At 35.4% G+C, this 27,339-nt stretch overlaps 4 protein-coding genes across 4 annotated transcripts; 3 read left to right on the plus strand and 1 right to left on the minus strand.

Annotated features, from left to right (window-relative positions):
- Positions 1 to 90: 90 nt before the first annotated feature.
- LOC114941182 (MKRN2 opposite strand protein-like) lies at positions 91 to 1,203 on the plus strand. Its single transcript, XM_029316082.2, has 2 exons — positions 91 to 155; positions 503 to 1,203. Coding segments are annotated over exons 1-2 (621 nt in total). The 5' UTR covers positions 91 to 153; the 3' UTR covers positions 1,122 to 1,203.
- On the plus strand, positions 91 to 5,891 carry LOC114933616 (5-taurinomethyluridine-[tRNA] synthase subunit MTO1, mitochondrial). Its single transcript, XM_029306229.2, has 10 exons — positions 91 to 155; positions 1,795 to 2,042; positions 2,609 to 2,905; positions 3,135 to 3,311; positions 3,530 to 3,937; positions 4,203 to 4,375; positions 4,635 to 5,090; positions 5,252 to 5,355; positions 5,515 to 5,575; positions 5,747 to 5,891. The coding sequence occupies exons 2-10, from the start codon at positions 1,832 to 1,834 to the stop codon at positions 5,837 to 5,839; spliced, it is 1,980 nt and encodes a 659-aa protein (XP_029162062.2). The 5' UTR covers positions 91 to 155; positions 1,795 to 1,831; the 3' UTR covers positions 5,840 to 5,891.
- Positions 5,892 to 8,154: 2,263 nt separating this feature from the next.
- wds (WD repeat-containing protein wds) lies at positions 8,155 to 11,800 on the plus strand. Its single transcript, XM_029306395.2, has 8 exons — positions 8,155 to 8,380; positions 8,863 to 8,959; positions 9,032 to 9,195; positions 9,534 to 9,623; positions 9,979 to 10,118; positions 10,262 to 10,493; positions 10,587 to 10,674; positions 10,797 to 11,800. Exons 1-8 carry the CDS (start codon positions 8,288 to 8,290, stop codon positions 10,895 to 10,897), a joined length of 1,005 nt encoding a protein of 334 aa, XP_029162228.1. The 5' UTR covers positions 8,155 to 8,287; the 3' UTR covers positions 10,898 to 11,800.
- LOC114933814 (DNA-dependent protein kinase catalytic subunit) lies at positions 11,423 to 27,012 on the minus strand. Its single transcript, XM_029306396.2, is given in 15 exon segments — positions 11,423 to 12,056; positions 12,224 to 12,432; positions 12,525 to 13,233; positions 13,394 to 15,772; positions 15,895 to 16,435; positions 16,516 to 20,702; positions 21,337 to 22,165; positions 22,304 to 23,795; positions 23,867 to 24,120; positions 24,244 to 24,419; positions 24,499 to 24,888; positions 25,043 to 25,161; positions 25,250 to 25,412; positions 25,996 to 26,183; positions 26,750 to 27,012. Coding segments are annotated over 15 exon segments (11,841 nt in total). The 5' UTR covers positions 26,877 to 27,012; the 3' UTR covers positions 11,423 to 11,978.
- Positions 27,013 to 27,339: the final 327 nt, after the last annotated feature.

Raw genomic sequence — 27,339 nt, forward strand, 5'->3', positions numbered from 1 at the left:
ATGTGCGCAGTGCGCATACCATATGAGCGTACTGTCAATGCAATTTGTCAAACTCTTGGCAAATGAAAAGTAACTGCTAACTTGTTACACGTGTAACATCGCATATGATTGTAATCCACAACAAGATACGAGAATAAATCGCATATACGCGTCATGTAAGTATATGTAGCGTGATTAACCCAAAATGAGGTTAAATGAGGTTAAATGACATGTGTATTCATTGACCCGATTGTTTCGATAAAACGAGGTAGTTAACGCAAATATATTTCCGAATTGTAGTCGAAACAAGTACATGGGTGTATTTAGCCTGTGCGAGAACATCATCTCATCATCAATCAGATTAGACTTTCAAATGTCATATTTTAACACAATACAAAAATATTCTACGTAGAGTTGCATAGAAAAAAAATAGCACGGATATTATCACGAAGCAGGGAAAATGACACGTTAACAGGACTAAAACAAGTCAGAGTTAACATCAACATTTTTATATCATTCTCAGGATGAACGACGATTCGGGTGTCGTGTGCTTCCGTCATTGTTCGAGGAAGAATGTATTTTGCAGACACGTGCCGGCGACGTGTCCGGTTTGCTCGTCGCCGATACAAGATTTCATCGTGGACCCGTTTCGCGTCCCGTATCCTTTCGCGAACGCAGCTCATAATCCGACTAGCATTGCGATTCGACCTTCGCGCGGCGGCTTCCTGGACGATTACGACGTCACGCGCGACGACTTGCACGTCGGGGTAGTCGATTCGGGCGGGCGCGTCGTCGAATTCGATAAAGCCGGCCTGATAACGAACGACGTCCACAGGTGGGCCGTTTGCGTCGTCTTCCAGGTGATACCGGTTGCCTGGACGGTTCGATGGGATGAAACGCTGGCATTTATATCGAAAGATGACAGATGGAAGTCTGTCAACTACGATGATATCAGACTGAATTGTTTCAACTTCGTTCTGGAATTCCTCAATAATCTGGGATACGCGAATCTCAAGTTTGAAAGCAAGGAAGATCTATGCGAGCGATTGATACTATCGAAAATCCAAAAGGCTATTAGATACAGTTCGTTATACAGAATCCTGAAGCATCAGGAATATTTGTTGTCGGATCATCTTTCTTGATATGCGATATATCTCATTCTTTTATTATTTCTCGACAAACTGCTGTTTGTAATTATTGCACGAAATAAATGTTTATTTTATACATCTGTGTTCTTGTTAACCCTCTGTTGCAGATATTATTGAAATAAGCTGTTTTATATATCATGGTAAAATTAAATACTCCAAAGGCAACATAATTTTTAGTGAAAATATATCTCAATATTATACAGTGTAAATTAGTTAACTTTATCTTGATTTGAAATAACTTGTAATTTCTATTGTAAACGATAAAATATTAATGAATAGTATTATTCTAAAACAGATGATAAAATGATATGCTACATATTTAAAATATAGATTTAATAATGTTAATATACAGTAAAAGTTATATGAGGTAATTGTAATAAAGTTATTTCAAATCATATACAGAGATTTAAGTGATTTTATGTATATTGATAATATTTTATTAACGTATACATATTTTTATTTAAAAATGGTAGATTTCAGATATAATTGTATAAACATTTATACAATAATAAATTTATACATATAATTCTTCTTGCATCTCATCATAGAAAACATCTAAAATGAATCACAACAGAGGGTTACACAAATATAATAATATATATTCTGATATTTTTCATTTTATTGGCTTTAATTTTTGAAATTTAAAGAAACTAAATTATTTTTGCAGAAATTAGAATACAGGAGGAGCATAATAATTGGATAAAATGATTTCTACAAAAATTAAAACATCTTTATTCAACACATATTCCAAACAAAAACGATTACAATTATTAAGAAGACTAATCACAAACGATAGCGAGAAGAAATTTGATGTAATAGTAGTTGGCGGTGGTCATGCTGGAACTGAAGCATCTGCAGCTGCTGTTAGAATGGGTGCTAAGACATTGTTAGTTACTCAGAAAAAGAGTACTATAGGTATGTATGCTTAAAACTATTCGGCAGTAGTTATTAATTTTTAAAATTGATATTCATACATTGCATAGTGAAAGAAATAATTTTTTCATAAAAGTAATGGTTTAGTTTACTCACAAAATGTTTTGCTAAATTGTAGAAGCATAAATATTGCATATGGAAATATAATATATTGAAAAATTTATGTAACTTGAACACTATAAGTTTAAAAACAAATATGACATTACATATTTGTAAAAAGTAAAAAGTCCAAAGACAAGAAAAAGTTAACAATTAAAAATATATTCTTAATTATTCTTTAATTATTTTAATATTAATATACAATATTTTTTGTGTTTTATAATTTTAAGTATAGAGAATTTAAACTACAAATTGTACATAGAAACAATTTGTAGTTTAAATTTTCTATACTTAAAATTATAAGACAGAAAAAATATTGTATATTAATATTAAAATAATTAAAGAATAATTAAGAATATATTTTTAATTGTTAACTTTTTCTTGTCTTTGGACTTTTTACTTTCAAGTACATTACTTATACATATATGCATTTGATTATATTTATACAGGGGAAATGTCGTGTAACCCGTCTTTTGGTGGAATCGGAAAAGGTCATCTGATGAGAGAAGTGGATGCTTTAGATGGAATATGTTGTCGAATATGTGATATTTCAGGAATACATTACAAAGTTCTCAACAAGTGCAAAGGACCGGCGGTTTGGGGTCTCAGAGCTCAAATCGACAGAACATTATACAAAAAACATCTTCAAGCAGAACTTTTCAATATGCCTGGTTTACACATCTACGAATCTTCTGTGGAAGATTTAATTTTAGCGAATCCTTTGTCTTGCTGTGGAGTAATTCTCAGTACGTTTCAAACTTTATAATAGAATAGAAAGATAGATATAATATATAAGAATAAAAGAAATTTGACTTAACTCAATTAAAATAACTTGATTTTTGTATTTAACATTGAGTTGATATATACTATATGTATTATATATACTAATCTATTTCCATAAAAGTATTATACTATTCTATATAAATTCAAAAATATTAGTAATATTTTTAATTATTCAAAAATATTCTTTTATAGGAGATGGAACAAAAATATTTGGTGATGCAATAATTATAACCACAGGAACTTTTTTAAAGGGCCAAATAAATATCGGATTGGAGAAGAGACCTGCAGGTAGATTGAATGATGAACCCAGTATTGGTCTGGCAAACACACTTGATAGACTTGGATTTAAGATAGGAAGATTGAAAACTGGTAAGAGTTGTGTTCTATATATATACACACACACTCTCTTTCTACTAATTTACATAACAAAATTCGAAAGACATTTCTTATTTTGCATTCCAAGTTGTGTGTATATATATATATATATATATATATATATATAAAAATTTATATATTCATATATTAAAGTTATAACATTACAATTTTTGATTATAATAGTATATTAATTAGATTATACATATTTTTAGGCACACCGCCAAGATTGGAAAAAGATAGCATTGACTTCACCAAGTGTACGAAATGCTTGCCGGATGATTCCCCGATACCATTCTCCTTTATGAATGATAATGTGTGGCTACTGCCAGAGGAACAAGCATTAACACATCTGACATATACGAATGAGGGTGTCGCGAAGATTATAAAGGACAATATGCACTGTAATTTACACGTCACGGAGGAGATCACAGGTCCGCGATATTGCCCGAGCATAGAAAGTAAGATTCTGCGATTCCAAACACCTAGGCATCAAATTTGGCTGGAGCCGGAAGGTCTGGATTCACCATTAATTTATCCCAGTGGATTGTCCTGTACCTTACCAGAAGAAAAACAAGTGGAACTTGTTAAGTGTATTCCAGGATTGGAAAACGCTCGTCTAGGTATATTTTTTATATTATAATTTTTTTTAATCTTAATTTATTTTAAATATTAAATTGTTTGAAGATTATGCAGAATTCATTACATACAATCGATGTATGAATCTTATTTTTATAATTTTTTTTGATAAAAAGTTTTGGAAAAGATGCAAAGTGATTGTTTAATTTGTCTATTTATTAATTAAGTTTTACAATATTTTAAATAATTATTATATGTATTTACAACCAAAATTAAGCTTACATAATGTATGTACATTTATGCTTACAGTGAAACCTGGTTATGGAGTCGAGTACGACTATATAGATCCTAGAGAATTGACCTCCCAGTTGGAAACGAAAAAGATTCCAGGATTATTCCTCGCTGGACAAATAAATGGCACCACTGGCTATGAAGAAGCTGCTGCACAAGGTATCGTCGCGGGTGTTAATGCAGCCGCTAAGGTGATTGGCATATTAATCAGAAAGCTAATGTTTTCCACGTAGAAAAAAATTTAGTTTATAATATCATATTTTTCAATTGTTATAAATTAAAAAAAACTTAAACTTATTGTGAGAGAGACGTATATAATTTACAATTTTTTATATAAAAGATTCTCATGTTTTATTTCATTACTTCATGATGTCGATTGAAAAGCTCTATATAATAGATATATATTTGTCAATATGTTCTAAAAAAAATCTTGTCCATAAATGTATCCAGGTGTTTAAGAAATTACCACTTCTGATAAGCCGAACCGAGGGTTATATTGGTGTTCTAATCGATGATCTAACAACGGAGGGTACTACGGAGCCATACAGAATGTTCACCAGCAGGTCGGAGTTTCGACTGAGTCTGCGTCCTGATAACGCCGATCAGAGATTGACAGAGAAGGGCTATGCAGTGGGTTGCGTATCCCGCGAAAGGATCGACAAGACGAGAGAGACTCTTTGCAAATTGGAAGAAGCTATACAGATACTTAAAAGCGAAGTGCGATCGAGCAATAAGTGGCGACAGTTGTTCAACATGAAGAGCACTAAATGTGTTGAATATAAATCGGCCTTTAGGATACTTTCCAAGACAGACGACGAAAGAGTCACGTTTAAGGATTTAGTAATCCAGTTACCGAATTTGTTAGGTCACTTGGATGGAGATCCCGCTCTTGCGAGAAGAATAGAGGTTTGTAAATTTATATTAAATTGCGATAATAAACATTATATTTTAGGAAAAAGTTATAAACAACTGCTAATTAAAATAAAGTTAAAGTTTTAGAATTTTTAATTAGAAGTTAAGTAAAGAGATATTTTCATCGATAAATATTAATGTGACTCGACTTTTAGATCGAGGCAAAATATGCTCATGTCGTTGAGAATCAGCAAGATGAAGTGGAAGATATGAGAAGAAACGAGCAAATGACTATACCTGATGATATTGATTATAATAGGTAAAATATATATGCGCATCTGAACCACTTATTTTATTGTCCAAATATTTATTAAGTTGCTGTTTGATAAAATAAATAAAAATAACAATTCCTTATATTTTATGCCTCAAAACTGTATATCAACAAAATTACTAATTGTTTGCTTTATTTTTGTTACAGTCCTCAATTAAACTTATCCACTGAAGATCGAGAGAAACTCACAAAATATCTTCCAAACACGGTAAGTTTTTTATTATTGCTATCTCTTTTGTAAATTCGACTGTTTAAAATTATTATATTGTTATTTAAAAAATACAAATATCTTCCCATATAATCTCATTATTTTTTTAATAGTTATTTGCATCTGTTTAATAATTCCATATCATCTATATTAGCAAAATTTATCTTGCAGATTGCTGCAGCAAATAAAATCTCAGGTGTGACACCTTCAGCTATATTAAGATTACTTTATTATATTAGATATCACTCCAACAAAGTTGTGTGACAAAAATATAGTAATTAATTACAGTAAATAAACTATATAATTCTTTAACAAATCCATCATATAACAGTATTCTAACAAATATAAAATTATTGAATTAGGTATTAACATGATAAGTAAATACTTAAGCAATTTAATTACAGTATTCAAGTACACACACACACACACATATATATATATATATATAAACGCATAACATTTGCATTTTGAGTAATTAAATAATCTAAAAAAAAAAGATTTAATATATAGCTTATAAAATAGAAAATAATGTAGTAATATAAAAGAATTTTAACAATAGCATGAAGAATGTCTGCTGGTGTTCGATTAGGCGCGTTTACGCCATAAATAATAGATATACATTAAATTTTATATAATTTTAATCATATTAATTATATATTTAATATATTTATGGTTTACACATGTATTGTTCGAAAACCTTACACGTAGATAAAATAGAATTTAATTGACCAATAAAAACGAGTAATTCTTTGCTTCTGATTGGACAACTACCTCACGTAAGATTTTTGAACGTACTATGGTTAGTTGGGTTCGATTAGTAGAGGGGATTTTTCTCACTTCCGTTTCCGTGTTGGCTTGGCTTGGCGTCCCATGTCCCATTTCTTCATCGACATTCAACATTGAAGCATGTCGATCGATTCCTCTTTCGTGAAAAAAAAGGATACACTCAAGATGGTAAGAAATTTTTGCTTCTACGTTTATTATTTTATATCTACGTAAAATACGCGATTTTATTACATTGCTTTCGATTTATTTGCGATTGTTTACTCCTTGCGAAAATTAATTAATCGCCGACCACGTGTTTCATTTTTAAGTGTATCGTACACTATTTTAAGTTTATATAATTGCTCATTTTTTTAAATATCTGTTTTAATTTTATTATTTTAATATTTAGAACGATGGACAGAATTTATTTGAATCAAATTATAAAATTCTTATAAATATATGAAAACATATAGACTCCCTACATTTCTTTGTGGTCAATAAAAAGCGATCTCTTATTACGGTATAAAATGAGAAAAAAACAAGACAATGGTACGATTTCTTTGCTATTTTCAAAATTGTATTCTAATATGACAAATTATGTCCATTAAAAAGTCTTGAGTAAGATACATGTATACAAAAAGCTGATAAATACTCAATCGCTATTCCCAATTTAAATTAATATACAAACTCCTAAATATTATATTTAAATTAATATATAAACTTTATTGTCAAATTCCTCTAATGTCTCTTATACAAGTACATACACAAAAATCTTGTTTGAATGATGAATAAATTCTATTGGTCTGTGTTACTGATTTAAAGTGATTTTAACTAATTATTCTGATGTATAAATTGAAGCTATCCACAATTTAAATAATATATTAAGTAAAATTATTGAAATGTATATTCTTTGTTTTTTTATAGGTTATCATTTGTAGAACACTCTACAACATCCCTGGTGCTGGCTTAATAAACATCAGGAAAATGAATATTCAAATCGGCAACCAATTCCTTGGATTTACAGCTACATGAAACTTTTTATGACTTTGAACAAGCTTGGTTGAAAATAAATGTTCTTTGTCGAATCTGCTACAGATTCCTAATTCACAAAGGAATAAAAGGATTATAAATCTACAGGTTTGTAGATGTGAAGAATTATACTATATAATTTATAATGTTGATATAACTTTTTATTTTTTGTAATTACACTATATTCTTAATCATGATGATACTAATGGGTCCGTGTTTCTGAACGACAGTGATTATTCAACCATTACTGATCAATTACAAATTCTAATTTTGTTTTAATTCTTGAGATACATGATTTATTACATAAAAAAAATAATATGATTACAGGAGAAGAGTGATGTTATACAAGATGGAGAAGAGATTACACCTGTTCATCGATAATCTTCAATGTTGCAATGAAAATAATTTATTATTCTATCTTATAGCATATATTTATTTTCATAAATATAAATCTACTTATATTTCTTGAAATTTTTAAAAAATATATTGAGCAATTGCTCAATAATATTGATGATGTATAATCTTTCTTTTGTAAATACATAAAATAAAAATAAAATTTTATTAAGAAAAAGAATACATTAATAAGGTTTAATCAATTTTTAATATATCACAGAACATGAAAATGTATAATTTTTTTCTATAATTATAAATGTCATTTATGATATATGTATACATATACAAGCAAGATGTCCACTTGAATTTTCTTACTAGTAAACCTCCTTTGATTGGTTGCATACGTCGTTGATTGGTTACCTTTATATAGAGCCTTTCATTCTTACATTGCAAATATGGCAACACTGTTCGCGAGAGCAAATGCGCGGATTTGCGCATTTCAGGTTGTTTCAGAACAGATGTTTCGTTGTTTCGTTTGTCTGTTCTCCTGCAAGTTTTCGTCGATAAACGGTTAGGAAACAGAAAATGGTACCTCACGGCCCTTCGCCTGGGCACCAAACGTCCGTCAACAATTCTTCCACCACGGCGGTTAGCGGGACGAAAAGCAACGCGACATTGGTAGTTTGAATTTTTAGTAAACGAGGGAGAGCAAAGAGAGATGAGACATGTTGAGGTTAATGCAAGCAAGTGGCAAGCCGGTTCGATTGAATAAATCTAAACATCAAGACGATTTATATATCAATTATATTTTTATGGAAAATGAGAAATTTTAGGATATTAATTGAAATTACACCCATTTCAATTTTTTTATGTTTTTAGATTGTCTTTTTTTTTTTTTAGATTTTGTACATATGTCTTTAGTATGTTTTCATATCATTTTTTTGTAGCTTTTTTTGCTTTTACACATATTGTATAATATAATTGAATAATTTTTACTTTTTCTTTAGATAGTTGCTTTTTTTCTATACATGTTCAAATACTACAATAAACTCAGCCAAACTTTGAAGTCTGAAAATACTATATTTACACTTGGAATAATAATTTCATAATGCAATCAAGTAATGCTATAGGCAATATTTATATTAACATTTTTTTTACAGAAACCTACCTATACATTAAAATATACTTTGGCTGGTCACACTAAAGCAGTTTCATCTGTTAAATTCAGTCCCAACGGGGAATGGTTGGCGAGCTCAGGTAAATAAGGATTTTTAAAAATTTTATTGCCAACATTATTCTGAAACACAATGGCAAGTATCTAATTTTCAGCTGCTGATAAGCTTATTAAAATATGGGGATCTTATGATGGAAAATTTGAAAAGACTATATCCGGTCATAAACTTGGTATTTCGGATGTAGCATGGTCCAGTGATAGTAGATTATTAGTATCAGCTTCTGATGATAAAACCTTAAAAATATGGGAATTAAGTTCTGTAAGTAATTCATTATATAAGATTTTTTTTCAATGAAAATTAGTGGCAAAAAATGGACACAGATATGTATTGGAATTTAAAGTTAATTTTTATTTTAAAAAAAGTATATAGTCATCAATAAGTTTTGAGTTATGTGTTGTAAAGGAATGTTTGAAAACTTGTTTTTAATTTAATAAAATATCAATGAGTAAATCATTAAGCATTAAGCATCTAAGTAACATTAAACTTGAGATTAAAGTTGCAGGTCTTAGTTTTATATAAATCAACAGATTAAGTTTTTTTGTTTTTTATGATTTGTATTACTCTGTGGTATATTAATCTTGAAATCTTATTTTTAGGCTAAATGTTTAAAAACATTAAAGGGTCACAGTAATTATGTTTTCTGCTGTAATTTCAACCCACAATCCAATCTCATAGTTTCTGGTTCTGTAAGTATTATATATGTACAAACACACAATACAATATATTACTTATTTGTTAATTAATATATGATTTATTTAACTCGAATGTTTCAGATTTTTTTTAAAACTTGTTTTTCTTTGAGAATTAGGTTAATTAATTTTTCTTTACAATTTTGAAATATTTCTTCTATTATTTTTATCTTTCCAAGATTAAATAGTTTATCCTTTAAGAGTAAATAGAAGTTATATGTGGTATATTTAAGATATTTAGATTCAAACGTAGACTATACTCCATATAATATTACTAAAATAAAATATAAGCTATATATATTACATGTGCTACTACAAAAGAAAAGATGTAGAAGAGATTTACTGCTTTTAGTTTGACGAAAGTGTACGCATTTGGGATGTTAGAACTGGTAAATGCCTTAAAACTTTGCCAGCACATTCAGATCCTGTTAGCGCAGTGCATTTTAACAGAGATGGCTCTTTAATCGTATCGAGTAGCTATGATGGATTATGGTAAACATATAAAATTTCGTAATTAAAATAATCTTTAAAAAGAAAAATATAAACGTATATATAACATGTGTACTATGTATTTTTCTTTTGATTCATTCAAAAATATAATATTAATAGCTTACATTACATACAATATATTACAGTCGAATTTGGGACACTGCCTCGGGACAATGTTTGAAAACATTGATAGATGATGACAATCCGCCAGTATCATTTGTCAAATTCTCACCAAATGGCAAATATATTTTGGCAGCTACACTAGACAACACATTGAAATTGTGGGATTATAGTAAAGGAAAATGCTTAAAAACATATACAGGCCATAAGAACGAGAAGTATTGTATCTTCGCAAACTTTTCTGTAACAGGAGGAAAGGTATGTATTATAGATCTCAAAGATATGTAAGATTGAGATTGGAATACAAAGAGATTCTTAATAATTATCTCAATATTTTTTATTCTTACATAGTGGATTGTATCTGGTTCTGAAGATCATATGGTATACATTTGGAATCTGCAGACAAAGGAGATTGTACAAAAACTACAGGGGCATACGGGTAAGTATGTGAATTTAAGAACAGTAAAAAAAATAGTGCTACACACAAATATAAATTTAAAGCCTTCAAATTTTGTACGACGCATATATATTCTCAAACATATATTTTTTCTTTACTCACAGATGTGGTACTTTGTACGACATGTCATCCTACGGATAATATAATTGCTTCGGCCGCCCTCGAAAATGATAAAACCATCAAATTATGGAAAAGCGATACATAAAGACGATCTGCAAATATTTACTTTACTGTTACTTATTATCTCTTGTACAAATCTTTATTTTCAGTTTACAAATGATTACATTGCAAAAGCACTCTGATCATAAGGTTCATTTCATAACTGTATAAAATAATTAGAAAATATTAAAGTAAATATTTTATACTAGAAATATATTTTTTATCATTGAATAGTGTTAAGACTTATTTTAAAGTAAATTAATTTTGAAATGAGCGTTTTAGCATTTATAATTGTTATAAATATAGGTGTAGAATATTATATATATCAGGGAAGTATTTTATTTAATCGAGTATAGATATTAAATTGATTTACACATTTCATTTTTCTGATGGTTACTTGTACAAAATTATATATTTATATAGAAAAGTATACAGTAAAATCGATATTCGATCGTATATACTTATACATGTATATTGTTTAGAAATTTAAACAGCATTGAGCAAAGATATTTTGTTACTTCCAGTATGTAATGCATATATAATATATAATAGATACAATTTTTGAAAGTCACTAAAAATCCAAAATTCAAGTTCAAATGCAATAAATATATATTCGGCAGATGTTAGGCAAAGGAGATATAGGAATTTCAATATCTTTAAAATTCAGTAACTTTTAATATTCATAACTTGCAAAATAATTATAAAATCTAAAATATTAGTTTCTATATCTTTTTATCTCTCTCGCTCACATATATACGAATACACACCCACACAGACTCAACATATATTACAAACTTTCTTTTTTAATTGATATATGTAATTATAAATCTATTTTAACAATTGTATTAAATATAATATAAAATCTAATAAACTTTGCCTATCAGATCAGCTGTATCCTATAGTACAAGAAGAGATATGTAATAAGTAATAAAACTAATAATTAAAAATATTACATATCTTTATTTTATGTAATAACCCATGATTATAGTTTGTTCAATTTATGTTAAAATAAGTTCCTTTACTTGATACAAATATCGAAAATAGATTTCTATACATAATTTTTGTACTCTTTTTAAATTGTATATTATTGTTATAAGTTTTATAATATTCTGTGAAAAGAAATCGTATCACAACCAAGATTGCCAATTTGCATACATGCGGCCCAAAATATTGAAATCTTTGGCTTGATCTAATAAACAATCCACCTGAAAATATTATTTATTAATACCGAGGTGTATAAAAAAAGGAAAATTTCGAGTTTTTTGATATATAGATATCTCGATTTATAAAAATAAAAAAAATACGATATTGTTTATTTAGATGTCTATAGCAGAGAAAAAAATAATCAAATATGCTACTGAATCAAAATTACCTGTTCAGCAGGTGTCAAACAATCGTTCCTTATATCTGCTCGTGCTTGTTTGACATGTCCGTCATCACCAATGACAATGGCATAATATCTTGTAAAGTATTCCTCATCGTGCGCCTCTCTTAATTGCTCCAATGTAATAAGTGATGGATGGATCCCATTTAATTTCTTCGCAACTATCTCAATATTTTTCTTGGATGACCATGTTAAGTCTGCGCAATATACAATTTACAAAATAACAAAAACTAGCAATTTGATGTCCGAACAAGATCTATAAAATTCACAGTATTTTGTGTTTCATTACCTGCGTCAACATCATCATTCCTCGTCGTTGTCTCGTCGTCGTCATTGATATTAGACCGATTAGCAGGCTTGTGAACGAAGATGTCCATGCAAGCAAGGATCGGACCCCGATCGTTGCGCAGGGCACGCATCACGTGGGTCATGATCGTCGCCAGAAGGTCCTGCTCGGTGAAAGGTCGCAGTAACTCGAGTATCTGAGGCGTCAGACGAAAGGGCACGAGTTCCGGTATCGGCGCGCGTATCCCGCCGCCGAAAGCGTGGCCGAAGTCGATGCCCAGGCATCGTCCGGTGGTCACGCGCACCAGGGTGTTCTGCAGATGACGATCGCCGACGTCCGCGAGCCAATGCGCCGCGCACATCGTCGCGTAACTCGCGACGAAGTTGCGTCGTAACGTCACGAAGCACTCCGGCGACGAACTAACAGCGACGAAAGCGTCACGCAGAGCAGTTTGCCTGGTCTCGCTGACAAAGCACTCCATCTGATCCGTGACCGTTCGCCAGTTGTACCTGGACGCGGCCTCCATGTACTGATCGACGAGCCGAGGCCGCTTCGGGAATGTCGCGTTCGCTATCCATATCGCGTATCTGTCGCGAATCTTTTTGTATTTTTCCTTCTCTGTGTTAGACAGAGTGAAGCACACCAGGTCCTCCAAGGATTTCGTGTCTTCGATCCACTGTATGAGACCGAATGACTTCGACAACGGAATCACCTGTGTGTGTATAATATTATTAGTATTAGTTGTTTATTAATTTATATAATATATAAATTATTTATTTAATATATACAAATTTAATATATTATAATTAATTATATAATATATATAATTTATATAATAATATAAAATATTATATATAATAAAATATATATACCTCATACGTGTCTATGGCTAAACGTTTTTGTCTGCAGCTCGCGTCATTGCGCAATGTCCTGTTCATGGTGGTGTACAGCTGTTGCAGGCCGCGATCGATCGTCAGATTCTCGCCGAACTTCACCAGGAACTTGTACTCCTTGCCATTGTCGCCTACCATGCCGATGCGAATCGGTTTGCGCAGCGATTGCATGACCTCTACGCGCGGCTCGAAACGCGCGATTCTCGCGTGATAACGTGGTATGGGTTCCCTGTCACCGGTGTATTGGCCGGGTACCTCGATATCATCACCCGTGTACTCGTGCAAGAATGGGCTGTAATCGTTCAACCTCGTTTTGTTCGCGCGTCTCGAGAGGGACTTGTCTAATGCTTCCTTGAATCTTCGTATTTTGTCTCGCATGGCATTCGGATCTTCAGGATTCAAGGCTCTTATCTCCCTTTCGTATCTTGCGATCGCACTATAGATACCTCCTGGACGAAGATCATTGTTCCTCATCTGCGCGTTCGGATAGACCTTTTGCAGCAGAGACTCGATGATGTCTATCGCTGCTTTTCCTTGCGATAGAGCCTTCAACGCTTTATCGAGATAGTACTTGAGATACAGTTCGGGTTGCGCCACATATTGTATCGCCTCCAGGAACTTGTCGTAGTTGCTCATCTTGTCGCGCAAGAACCTATGCACTTGCTGAATATTTTCATCCTGATAAACACCAGAGTTTCTCTCGAATAGCTGATGATACGTATAGATGACCGCGTCGGGATAAGTCTCGGTGAGTCTCCTGATGATCGGCGCAATCAGGGTAGTAATTGATGGTGTGACTAGGTGAGAAAATAGCAGATCCTGCCAGCGTAGAAACAACCACGGTCGCAACTCGGCGCATTCATGAACGAATGTGTCACGCGTCTTCTGGTCCTGCAATCGTTCGGGTCTCAGCAAGCAGGGAAAATAATGCGCCGCCTCGAGATAGTCGTGACGCATGGCTTTCAGGGTGGAGGACAAGAAATCGTAGAAAAGTTCGTCACTCCCCGCATCGGTGGACATCAGTCTGCCGTAACAATAGCGAGCCAGGGCGCAATAGTGTTCGCCGATGTTACTGGCGGCTGTTTGCTCTGCGTACTTGCAGCAATCTCGCAGATTGTTTAAACTATATTGCAGCAACCGTTCCTGGATATATATATTCAGATCGACGACACGCGATTCTGCGATTCCAATGTTCTGCAGGATATCATCAGGACAATTACTTGCCAACATGCGCGCGAATTCTGTGTCCTCCCTACTTGAGAGTTCGATTTTCGAAGCCAATGCACTAATGTGTTGCCAAACAGCGGTCTTTGTGTCGACGTCGAGTTCATTATGCTGTAATAGTTCATGCAACCGCCTCCAAGAGACAATATAATCGGACATTTTTGTGGAAGCATCCGTCTCGTCGTCGGCGCATAGACACTTGATCCTAGCCTCGAGCCATTTCAACTTAACCTCGAGTCACCTGATGCCCCTCGAACGATTGTTATAATTCATATAATTCAAATGCTTCTCGGCGATGTATCGGTGTTTCTGATGCAACGCAGCGTTGGCGATACCCAGTCGGAGTTGATAACTGTTTTGGAATATCTGCTCTACGATCGTACATTTCTTTCTGCAAATATCCTCGTCGTCATTCTCTTCCATATCGTTGAAGATATTTAGAAATAGCCTTGAGACATACGTTCGATAAGCGGCTAATTTATTCCACTGCACCAGATTGTCTTGGACGGTAGGTATTTTCGATGACCAAAAGTTCAACAACGTAGCTAGCCGGTCCAAGTAGTTCGCATCATTCGCGCATCGAAGAACCTTAAGTGAAGCGTTGAGATCGTTCATGGCTTGCAGTTTCAGTGATTCACGTATCCCTTGTTCGGTGCAGAGAGGATTCAAACCGACCCATTGCTCTCCTGTCTTATCCAGAAGATCGTTCAACAGATCAATGGCGTGTCTCTGCTGATCTTTGTTCATCAGCAGAAACATTATTAGATCCTTGCCTACCGTGTGCTTAAAATACTTCTGTTTATTTTGATCATTCATCCACGACTCGATGACTGGCAGATCGTTGTTCCTCGATGTCCAGTTCAACTCCGCCGTCATGTGTACATAAGCATCGCAGACATACGGAATCATCCAGTCCTTCCAGGGGTCGTTCCAAACACCATTCAGACCTCCGTTGTACGTGCGCTCCTTCACAAGCCGATCGATCTCCGACCAGTCGCATAAATTCTCGACGGCCTCGAGTAAGCCTTGGAAGCTGTGCTCCTTTATCGACCGATTCTCAATTTGGTCGTAAGCGCGTTTGTAGGCGTCTTTCGCTTGGATCCAGTCGCCGTTTACTTCCGCGAAAGCCGCTTTCTGAGGAGAGAACGAGAGTTATTTTCTAAAGAGAATCACGTTTTCTTTTAGATGGAAAGGATGTGTGCAAAATAACGAAACTAATAAAAATTATTGTGATCGATTAAAAATTCCAGAATTACCTGCACGTAATCGCCAAAAAATTGTCGTCTTCGAAAAATACTCAAAACAACGTCGACGTCATTCAGTGATTTATAGAGAGATGCCAACTGTACCCACTTATCGGTCTCTTCGTGCTCATGTCTTCGCATTTTCTTGCTCGGTGCAGGCAAGTCATTATCTCGCGGATCAGACAATAAACTGCGTTCCAGAAGAAGAGCACCGAGAACGTCCAAGCGACTCGTCTTGGAGACCTTCGCTATGTCTCGTGGATGACAGTCGGTGACGTTTAATTGTAGCAATGTCTCCAGAATAACAGCATTGAAGGGACTGTCTTTCTCGCTCGAATCGTGCAGAATTCTCTTTAAATTGTCCACGACAGCTCGACAGAAGTCGTCGGATTGTTGTGACCTTCTCCCGGTTGTTTGCTCGATCAACGAACAGATTAGCAATACAGTCACGTCTTTACAAATCAACCGATCCAATTTGATCAACTGTTGAAGCGGTATAATTAAACTCGAATGAGGTATTTCAATATCCGGGAAATCTCCGATTCTATAATCTCTGTGAATAAAAGCGGAAAAACAAGAACATAAATATTTATTCAAAATTATTCACAACATAGAAGCTAGAAAGGATCTTACCTGTACAATTTCACGCTACTTCTCTGCCTGATACTTTCCTGTTTCATCATTTCTGCCCGTTTCACGTTTTTCTGTATTTGCCTATGACGAACGAAATTTGCGACGTCCGACGAGTTCGCCAGCAATCTAACTGGTCCTCTGCGCGTCGTCGTAACTCGCGATGACTGTCTCGACGAAGATGCGATTGTCGTTCGATCGAATTCGTCATCGAGGGTGATGTTGGCAGCTTCGTCGGCATCGGGAACAGTCGGCACAAACTGCAAATCCTGCGTCGCACGAAGTCTTAGAGGTATATTTGGATGTCGCAAGAAACGCAAATAGGAATTATCGGCACCGGCATCGGTGCTTATCTGAGAGGAGGTGCCGTAGCTCATCTGCGAGGCAAACGAGTCGACGAACATCGGAGTCATATAACTTAGATTCCGCCTGCGCCAGGAAACGTCTATTGTATAATTCTCGAAGATGGAATCCTGATGCAACGGCTGATCGAACATATTCTTGTTGTAATTCCTCGATTTGGTGGTCAGCTGCAGCATCAACAGCGCTACGAAAGGCGCAAACGCATCGTCTTCAGGCGACGACGTCGTCGTCTTCCGAAGCCACGAGTGCATGGTAAGAAGTGCGAGCAAACGAGTCTTCGAGCTCTCCGTACTGAGTCTTGTCTCCTCCGTCCAGAAGCGCAGTATCTTGTCCTGCAACTCTTGAGATGGATCCAGCAAACCGGTCAATAGGTTCTCCATGCTTATAGACCGCAACATCTGAATCGAGTCATCGTTCGCCGTACTGTCTTCCGAGTACTTCCTGTAAACGTTCATGAGTATGTCGTAGACTAATTCTCGATGTTCCGTGTTTATATCTTTAATATATGGGATCGTCAGATTCACGTAGTTCAACAGCTTCGACGGTGGGATGGTCGCAACTAAATTGCCGACGATTCCCAGCGCCAATTTCTCGCAAAATGGTGCTCGATCTCTCAGCACTTTCTGGAGATTCATACGGCACAAATCATCCAAAATCACGGATTGGTCTGAAGCAAGTCTCGACATTGCTAACGTCAATACCTCCAAGCAGTAGGGTCTCTCCACATTCTGGGCCATCGCTTTGATCATTACGTTGACGTAACATCGATCCGTGGCAACCTCGGGATAAGTCCGGCAGAGAACAGCGATGCGTTTCACTTGTTTGCTCAAATTTTGGCACTGTTGCGCGGGACCGAGGGCTTTGAAAATTTTGTCTTTCACTTCGCGTTTCTTACCCTCTCTCTCGACCTCTTCGAGCTTATCTAAAGCGTTCAGATATAGTCCGAGGCATTCGCTAGCCTGTAGAGGCGTTTTGTCAGTTTCGGACGTTTTCCAATCGCTCACCTGTCTCTGCAGGAAGATGACAATGTCGTCTCTCGGGACGATCTCTTCCGTCATATCGTTGTCGAGAAGCACTAAGATGAGGTACACCGCGGCCTTCGGAGCGAATATTATTTTCTCGTTCAACAAAATCTTCGGCACTCGTAAATAGCTGTGCCACTTCTCCACCATGATTTTTATTAGACCGAGATTATAGTCGTACACACGTCGTTCATCATTGAACGTTTCTTTCAATGCTCTTCTGATGAGCACTTCGAAGAGTCTCTGTGTCTCTTGCGTTTTGCCATTCTCATCACGTGGCACGGCCACGTCGTGCCAATCCATGAGTATCTCCAGAATGTCCGTGATGATGTAATTCAAATCGTACTGTTCTAAGTAATCGGCGACGGTTTTGATTATCGGTGTTATAACAAACTTGGCGTAAGACTTGAACACATCAACCGTGTTGCAGATGACCCTCAATAAAAATAGTATGATATTCCGGGGATAGACGAGATATACTTCACGCTTCGGCTGCATAGCGAGGCAAAAGAGATCTATAGACCTGGGCAATTTGTCGTTCGGTAGCTTTGTTTTGTCGCAGACCTCTTTGATACGTCGCAATAAGACGCATATATACGGCATACATTCGTGTTGATTGAAATCATCGCTCTCAAGGACGACGCTTGTTGCTCCGTGATTTCTCGAACCGGGATGAGGCAGCAGGACGCTTCTGTTAAAATCATAGGCATTGATGTCCTCGCACAACGTGGAGGTCGTCAGATCGTAACTGTGAACATATGTATATCTGTGTCGTGAATCGTCCATGCTGGAAGTTGTGGCTCTCACGTTAATGGTGATCTCGCGGGTCTTCGGATGTTCCTTAAAAGTCTGACCGAGTTGATAAGGCTTGTCGAGATCTATAATGTTCTTCCAAATGAAGAAACGTTTCGTGTGATCTTCGCCGAATACTGCACAGTAGATATGTTCTTCATCCTTCAAGTTGATGATCGCCAACGAACAATTGTACGCGGAACAATGCAATAGACGCATAAGCTCCTTGCATCCCGGTCTCTCAATGCTTAAAGCTCGCGTATCCCTGGTGTGTGTGAACAAACTTTGAAAAAGCTCTCTGCCAGTTTGAAGTTTCACTTTGCCAGCCTCGATGTCGGGTAAAAGAGCATTTCGCACGATCGTCGCGTTAACGCCGACCAACTTGTTCATATCCACCATGGCGACCATGATCGTTATCAGTTGAAAGCATCCGATCTTGGACACGATGATCTGTTTGACTGTCGCCTCTTCGGTAGCGGCTGTCGGGATGGATCGGCCAGTGTATTTGCGCAATTCGTAAATGTTTTGCTCGAAAAAGCGCTCGATCGCGATTGCGTCGCAAAACTTGAACGCCGGCAAGAGAAATTCGTTCAGAACATCGAATCTGTCAGTTTCGTTCATGATCTCCGTAAACATTTTATACGTAAACTCCAATGATTGTAGGACGTGATTGCTGGACACTTCCCGATAATATTCGCGCAAATGCTCCTCCACTTTTCCGTCCCGAAACAGACGATCGCCAGTTCCGATTGCAAAGTATATCACGCCCTCAAGCATAATTATCGATTTCGTAGTCGACAGCAACGTCAGCAACATTTCGAAACAGTCGATCACTTTCATGGCGTTCACGCTTGTCTCGGATAGATTCGAGCATAGACTCTTGGCGTCGTTCTTCAGAGTCCGTAGGATTGTTCGCAACTGGCCGAGCTTTTTATCGTGAATGCTATCCGTCGTCCCGTCCGTCAGGCAAATAAAAAATCTTTGCAGAATATGTATCTTATACTCGAGATCTTTATTACTGTTCAATTGATTCAGAATCCATTGATAGAATGCAGAATCCTGTGCGGGCTTTAAACCGAGACGCACCACGATACCGTAAATATTCATCAATCTCTCGTTGTGACTGTCCACGTTACAGACGGCATTCTTCAAGCATATAAATTCCCGCATAATTGCATTCACTGTAACGTCTACGTGAACTTGCAACTCGTGTTTGTGTTGTTTCAGATACAGCACTAGATCCTCGAGCCACTTGAGGAAAAAGGACGGTTTGTTGCGCGAAGTCTCGTCAAAGTCGAGCGTGACCGCGTCGATGTGCTTCAACATAAACTTGAAAATCGCGCTCTTAAATATGTTCAAAAAGTATTCGCCATGAGTGATCTGTGCGGAATCCGTGCCGATGACTGGAGTGTCATCGGATATTAATTTCATCAGCTGGTCGATAATCGAGCGAGTATTTTCAGGTACTATTATCTCGACCTCTGTACTCATCGACGATGATGCTTTGATCGTCGATGAGTACAGAGAGAGTTGAAACTCCATTATGGTTCTCAAATATTCGATCATCCGCGCGTTCAAATTTCTGCAAATAAATTCCCCCATGCGCTTACTCACTAGAAACTCAAAGATAATCGTCACTGTCTCCTCGCCGTTTATGAAGGCTTGGCTGTCCTCCTGATGTAAGATCGTTTGATCGAGCATGTCGCATTGTTGTAGCAGAATCAGACCTTTAACTTGCTGGATCAGATCGTCGCCGCGGTTGTTTTGCGCGATGTCATGCAAGTTGAGAAGTTCCGCGATGTTCGGGCCGGAAATTATGAGACAATCTTTGAAGATGTTTGGTGCACCATGCAATTTCATAGTGTTTAATAGACTTTCTAGGACGTGTGGTAACTTGTCCGTCATCTCGATGTTCCTAACATCGAAGCCGACCACTCGTGGATTCATTATACACTTGATCGTTAACTCGAACAAGGGACGAGTGTCCCGCAAACAGTTTGGTAGGGCACGATCCTGAAAAATATAATAGAACTTTATCACTATTAAATATAAATTTAACGTATAAGACGGGCAACAAGAGCCAAATCGCGGATGACAATGCGTTATCCTAACGAAACTAAATAATTTTTCCGTTAGATTTAAATACCGGTGCACAAGGCACCAAATTTTTATTTCTCTTGCATTCATTTATTTATTTTCCGTAGGGGGGTTAAAGGGGGTATTGAAATTAAATCTCAAATATGAGATTATTTCATATTTTAAAATCTTGGCCGTGTCCAAGTAAAATTTGGTGCCTTGTGCACCGGTATTTAAATCTAACGGAAAAATTATTTAGTTTCGTTAGGATAACGCATTGTCATCCGCGACTTGGCTCTTGTTGCCCGTCTTATACGTTAAATTTATATTTATATTACAGAGCCTTGTTAAAACTCTTATATTTATCACTATTGCTCTTCGACAAAGTTGTATGCATTAATTTATCGAAATAATCCTTACAACAATTGTATTGCAATTAATAATTGCTTTATTCAGGACCAATAATTATATAGCTTGTCCTCTCGTATTAGTTTTATTATTCGCTAATCGTTAATTTAATTCGATAAATCATAAATTTGCTCGATTATTAAACTAGTACTAAGCAACTTACGTTGAACAGTACTTGTATAAAATTCAGCGTAGCCATCAGAGTTTTGCACTGTAGCATCTGCAACTGTTCGAGTTCCCTGGATTGTACTGCAACCGCCTCTATCGGATCTCTTTTTTTTATTATTTGCCAGAATTGACTAGTAAAACTGCGAATGCAGGAGAAGATCTTGTGCTCTTGTGCGTTATCGATATCGGGAAAAAGAGTTTCGAACTGCAGTAATTGGTTGTCCAGCAACCATACGTAGTAATCCAGAGCTTTCAAAAATGGTGTCACATTGCCGATGACGGAGATGTCTTCTATGTCCGATTTCACGTCTTTCAGAATAATATCGTTCAGTTTCATCTTGTCAGTCTTGACGAAGATATGTATCGTTTTCTGCGGACTATCGACGCATTGCGACACGTTGAGATACAGTTCCATGCATTTTGCTCGACAACATTCGTCGAGTGATCCACATCGCGATAGCAACCAGTGCAGAGCGTGGGTCAAAGTTGCGCCTTCGAATTCGTGCGGCTTTCTCCTCCTGCCTCGAGAATCAGCCACCTTCAAAAGATCTGCCTTGAATCTCATTACTTTTTCGACGTGAGCCAGCGCGTTTGCAATTGATGGATCGTCGCATTCGTCATTCAAGCTGCAGACGAAACAGTAGAATATTTCTAGCCAATAAATCGACACTGTATCGTCGTCCTCGCGCAGGATCGCATAGAGATGATTGAAAGCTATAGCCGCGGCTACGCGTTTACGCATCGAAGGATGCAGAGCGAGCTCGTTAATCCTTCGGACGATCCGATGAACATTTGACTGGATCTCTTGTACTTCCGGCGCTTGCCTATGAACAAATCAATCCATTAACTCTTTTGCACGCTTTCAAAAATAGTCGCAATAAAAGCATAACAATACGAATTAATATTACAAAAGTTAAGCTTTGTAGACAACAAAAAATATTAAAAATTCTTGAGATACATACCTGATCGACCAACGTGTAAACTCCGCCAGACACGTACCGGAGAACTCGCGCAAGGCGGGATTCGAATCGTTGGTTAAGTTGTCGAATAACGAATCGAGAACAGGGGGGATTACAGGCGATAATAGCATAATCCTGGAGCTCAGCCAGCGCATCAGCTGTAACGTCAACGGCTGAAAAAGGCCGCACACGACCTCGTCGGAATCGCAACCAAGCGCAAGCATGGCCGGACACAGGGTGCCGTAGAGAACGGTGAAACGATTATCCGAAGTGGACTTGGTGTAGCCGACAATGAGGGCCACCATCGAATGCAGAACCTCGCAGGCTGCGATCTTGGTACGTCGGTCACTGGATTCGCGCGCCAACGCAATTATTCGTGGCAACGTTCGATCAAAATGGATGTCCAGTTGCGCGTCCGACAACGGTAAGCTGTATTTGAGCAAATTCTTGCGATCCCAGGACGCCCCGGTGCTACGAGAAGCGCGATCGTGCACGTAACTTGACAGCAGGTCGTGATCGAGAGATCCTAGGAAGAGCAGAACTCGCCGTTGGAAGTTTCGCAGCTTACACTCAGTATCAACCAACTCGATGCGTTTCACGCAACTCCTCGTCGTCGTCGTCAAATCTTGAGAGACCTCGACGGAGCTCTCCGTGCTGCGCAAATATGGTTCCAAGTACGCTACGATCTTGCGCAACAATTCATTTGTTCGTTCCTGTTTTCGTTCTTGTTCAGCCCATGTCTCCAAAGTAGTGAGCGCAGTGTCTGCGAGTTCCAGATTGTTCAGACCGACAGTAAAGGCGATCTTGAATGCTGGCAGTGTGCATGGCAGCGCATCCTTGAGATATACATAGGGTGCATCCAGGATCAGGTAGAGACATGCGATTAGCAGTTCGTTCGAGAACGTGGGGATCAGATTGAGAGTACGTGCCAAGTAATTAGATAAAAGCTCTTTTATCTGTTGTGATTCTCTACTGTTCTCTTCTTCTTCTTCTTCTTCTTCTTCTGACGTGCGGGCAATAAAGATCTTCATGCCAGTCTGAACGAGTTTGTAGAAACCAGATATCAATGGATTCTTATATGACAGTCTAATAATCTCGTGAAGAAATCTGTACACAGTGTTGGCGAATAGCGACAGCTCCGAAGAGTCGATAACATCAATGTAAAGGTTCACAAGATTCGTGAACACGCGAAAGTCCGCTTGGTTTAAGGGACTCTGAGTAAGGGCTACGTCCGAATACACGATGTCTTCATTTGTTCGTTTTACACGTATGTCCAATCGGCTGATCAACGTGATACACACATTTACCAAGGTATCTGCCACATGTTGCGCTATTTGCTCGCATCCGAAATAGCTTTCGATGTTCAATAGCTTCGTCCACAACAATAGATAATTCTTGTAGCATATCGGTGACTGTTGCAAGTTGTTTAATTCGCGTTGTAACTCTGCGTCAAGCGCCAACGTATGCGAACAGCTCCAAGCGATGCCATCATAAACTGATCACAAAGACGAGATTAAATAAATTGAATTTAAATTACAATTATTTCAAATCAATCAATTTACTTACTTATATTATTGAGATATATCTGCAGAAGATTCCTATTGATAGTTCCAAATTTGCTAATAGTTTTAATCAACGCTGAAACAGCGAACACATTGTTAGATATTACCATGTCAGGAAATCTCTTAATTATATAAATACTGAGTTTTATAAGAACGTTAATCTTTTCAATTGTAACATCAGTCATGTGACATAGTATTTCCGAGAGCGCTTCTTGATAATAACAGATAGTCTCTATGTGTGTGGAATGACTCTGTTCACTTGAAAAAGAAAAGATACAGAAAATTATTGTTTCATTAATGTCGAAGAAAAAACAAAATTTCAGCGTAATATTAATATTAGCATAATTATATTGGATATACCTAAAGTAGTTTTATTCTTACCTGAAGCAAAGAGGAAGTGCATAACTGGATATAATTGAATACATAGATCTGACGTTGTAATCCATATGCCTTTTGCATGGTGCAGCCATTTGACTGAATCCATAAATAATTAGTTGCAATGCGATTAGATCTAAGTCAGTATTTTCGAAATCTTTTTTAAATTCGCTAAGAAAATACTGAAATCAGAAATATAAATTACAGTAATTCTATAATAAAGAAAACTCTACATAAATCTTTACACAATATTTTATTCACCACTAATATGTCTTGTGCATCTTCGCTATTTGTTTCTGTAAGAATGTGCCCCATAACTTGGTAATATTTTTTTAACGCACGTCGTCCATAAGCACCAGAAGGGGTTGTTTTGCGTGATAAATCCTGAAGAGACCCGTACCAATTTTTATAATCGGTATATAGAAGATCTTGAAAGAAATTCATATGACGAGTCAGAAGATCTATCGCCGATTTCATCACAACTTGTTCTCTATTTAACTCCTTCTGACTCTTTCTGACATTCTCAATCCATTTGTATATTTCTTCGAAGCGTTTTTTTCTTGTTTTCTCCGGCGGTTCACTACTGTCCAACATATCCGCGAGAACATCAAAGTACACGTGGAAATCCTTGTGTAAATTAGTATTTGAATACTGTATATACAAAAAAATATACAATATTACAAATCAAATTAATATTACATAATTATAATATATTCTTAATTTTTAACAATTCTAATCTCTTAATAATTAAATTTATAGTTACTATCTTATAGATACGCTATTTATCGTTACTATTCACCTTTACCTCTTTAGATGCATCAGAATAGAGTAGTTCAAAAATTGTATTTGAATAGTTCTGCAGACAGACATTTCCATTATTGTACTTAATTATTTTACCAAGAACACAAAATACCACTTTTTTTTCTATAACAGAGAATAACAAAAAATCACTTTTTATATTTTAATTTACAATTTAATTTAAAATATTATACATTTTTAATATTATATTTACCACTCCTGTTGTATGTTTGAAATTGTCTCACAAAGTTGTCCACCATCTCAATGAGATTTAAATCATAATTCCTGAATAGCTTTATTAAATTTGTAAAAGCATTACAAGCAGCTTTCTGGGTATAATTACTACATTTTATAGTTAGCGCTGACTGACACACATCCTATAATATATTATACATATGTATATATAAAAAATCATAAATTAAAAAATTATAAATAGATCATATAAAATGTATATGAAAACATTTACAACATCAAGTTTACTTTAAAATATTATTTACTTAAGTAGAAATGACATAGTATTACATTTTTATATATAAGTTATATTAACAATAAAAGAGGTATGTGTATAGTTTGTACAAGTAGAATTATTCATATTTCATTATTTACAGTTAAGAACAAATAAGATAATTTATGCATGTTTTATACTATGTAATCTAAGCAAGTTTTACACATGCAGAATTCTATTTGAGGAATATGAATCCTGAGATTGAAATAAGAGATCAGTGATCACGTCATCATTATATGATGATGATATCAGCTTGACATAGGCACAAGTAGGGAAAACATGTACCTTTTTAATATCATGACAGAGAGAAGCGTGAAAAGTATATTGTCATAAAACAAAACAAGCTCATACACACACCCCAGAAATTCTAAGAAAAGTTTTAAACACCAAATTTATTTTCAATTTTATTACTGTATCTTATATAATATATATAATTTGTCAATATTTTATAATACCTTGATTTGAAGAATATATTGCACGAAACACGAAGTTGTATAAAAATTTTGGATAAGAAATTCAAGAAAATGAAATGCATCAGTAAGTACATTGTCAATAATTCTATTTCCATTCCGATGTTCAAGTTCATATTTGAGGAAACACAGCAAGCCATCTTTTGTATCAAATATGCTGTATACAACTGATTCTAAAAAGCAAATGAATATATATGTACATATATAAATGTATATAAATAATTACAATAGGTCTGTTCTTTTCAGCTAAACTGACTGCACTAGTTCAGAGTTTCAGAGTTTATCTTTTTCATTCCACATTATAGGGAAGCCAGTTCGGCTAAAAAGAAAAGTTCTAATATTGTGCAGCTTTAAAATTTTTTAAATTTAACATAATAAATGTACATAAAATAAAAGCCTATCATATATTTATAATTGTTTATGTATAAGATGTACTTATTGTTAGTATAATCAGAAGGGATTGATAAAATAAGTCATCCTTCAATGTTAAATTAATGAATTTAATTAAAATTAATTAATCAGTAATTTAAAATTTAATGATTTGAAAATTTGTAGTTTTAAAATTATTTGAAAATCACGATAAATTATGATAAATTATTTATACATCAAGATGCTTTGATTTAGAAAAAATTATTGAATATAATAATGCAATTAAAATAATAAGATAAGATAATATTATAAGCTATTATAAAATATATATATATACTACCGTTTTTAAATGTAATTATTATATACTTACCGCGATGTTCAAGCGAAACAATCGCGAGAAATCCCCGACCATTGTTCAAGATGTTTGTCAAATCAGTGAAATCTCTGATTGAGATAGCTCGATGGAATCTTTCTAGGAAATTTCGATAATGATCCATCCTTCATTTTTTTGTCCTCCACAATCAAAATATCAACCGTACTCGATACATGCAACTGCACGTCTGCATAACTACTTCCTTGTTATCAGCTGTCATCTCATAAACACAAAGAGAGGGATAAACTTGTGGCGGAATTTTTGCGCGCATGCGTGATATTATGTCGTCGAACATGTGACCAACTTTAACATGAACAAATTCACGCTAAGAAGATATCGTGACAGAATGTTAGTATAAAAATCCAATATTTTTTTAATATCAACAAGCTTTTAATACTTTTAGTAGTAAGAACAGCAAATTAAATAATTAAAATGTATGTATGATGCCATTTGTTTCATTTTATTTCAACATTTATACGATATACTACGTTATTTTATCATTTATAATTTATATGATATTACGTTATTTTAACAGTTATATGATACCACAAGTTATATAATATTATATATTTTTCAAATTTTAATGC

The sequence above is a fragment of the Nylanderia fulva genome, unplaced genomic scaffold (genome assembly GCF_048542155.1).
Source record: "Nylanderia fulva isolate GAGA-0341 unplaced genomic scaffold, ASM4854215v1 Scaffold21, whole genome shotgun sequence".
NCBI lineage: Eukaryota > Metazoa > Arthropoda > Insecta > Hymenoptera > Formicidae > Nylanderia > Nylanderia fulva.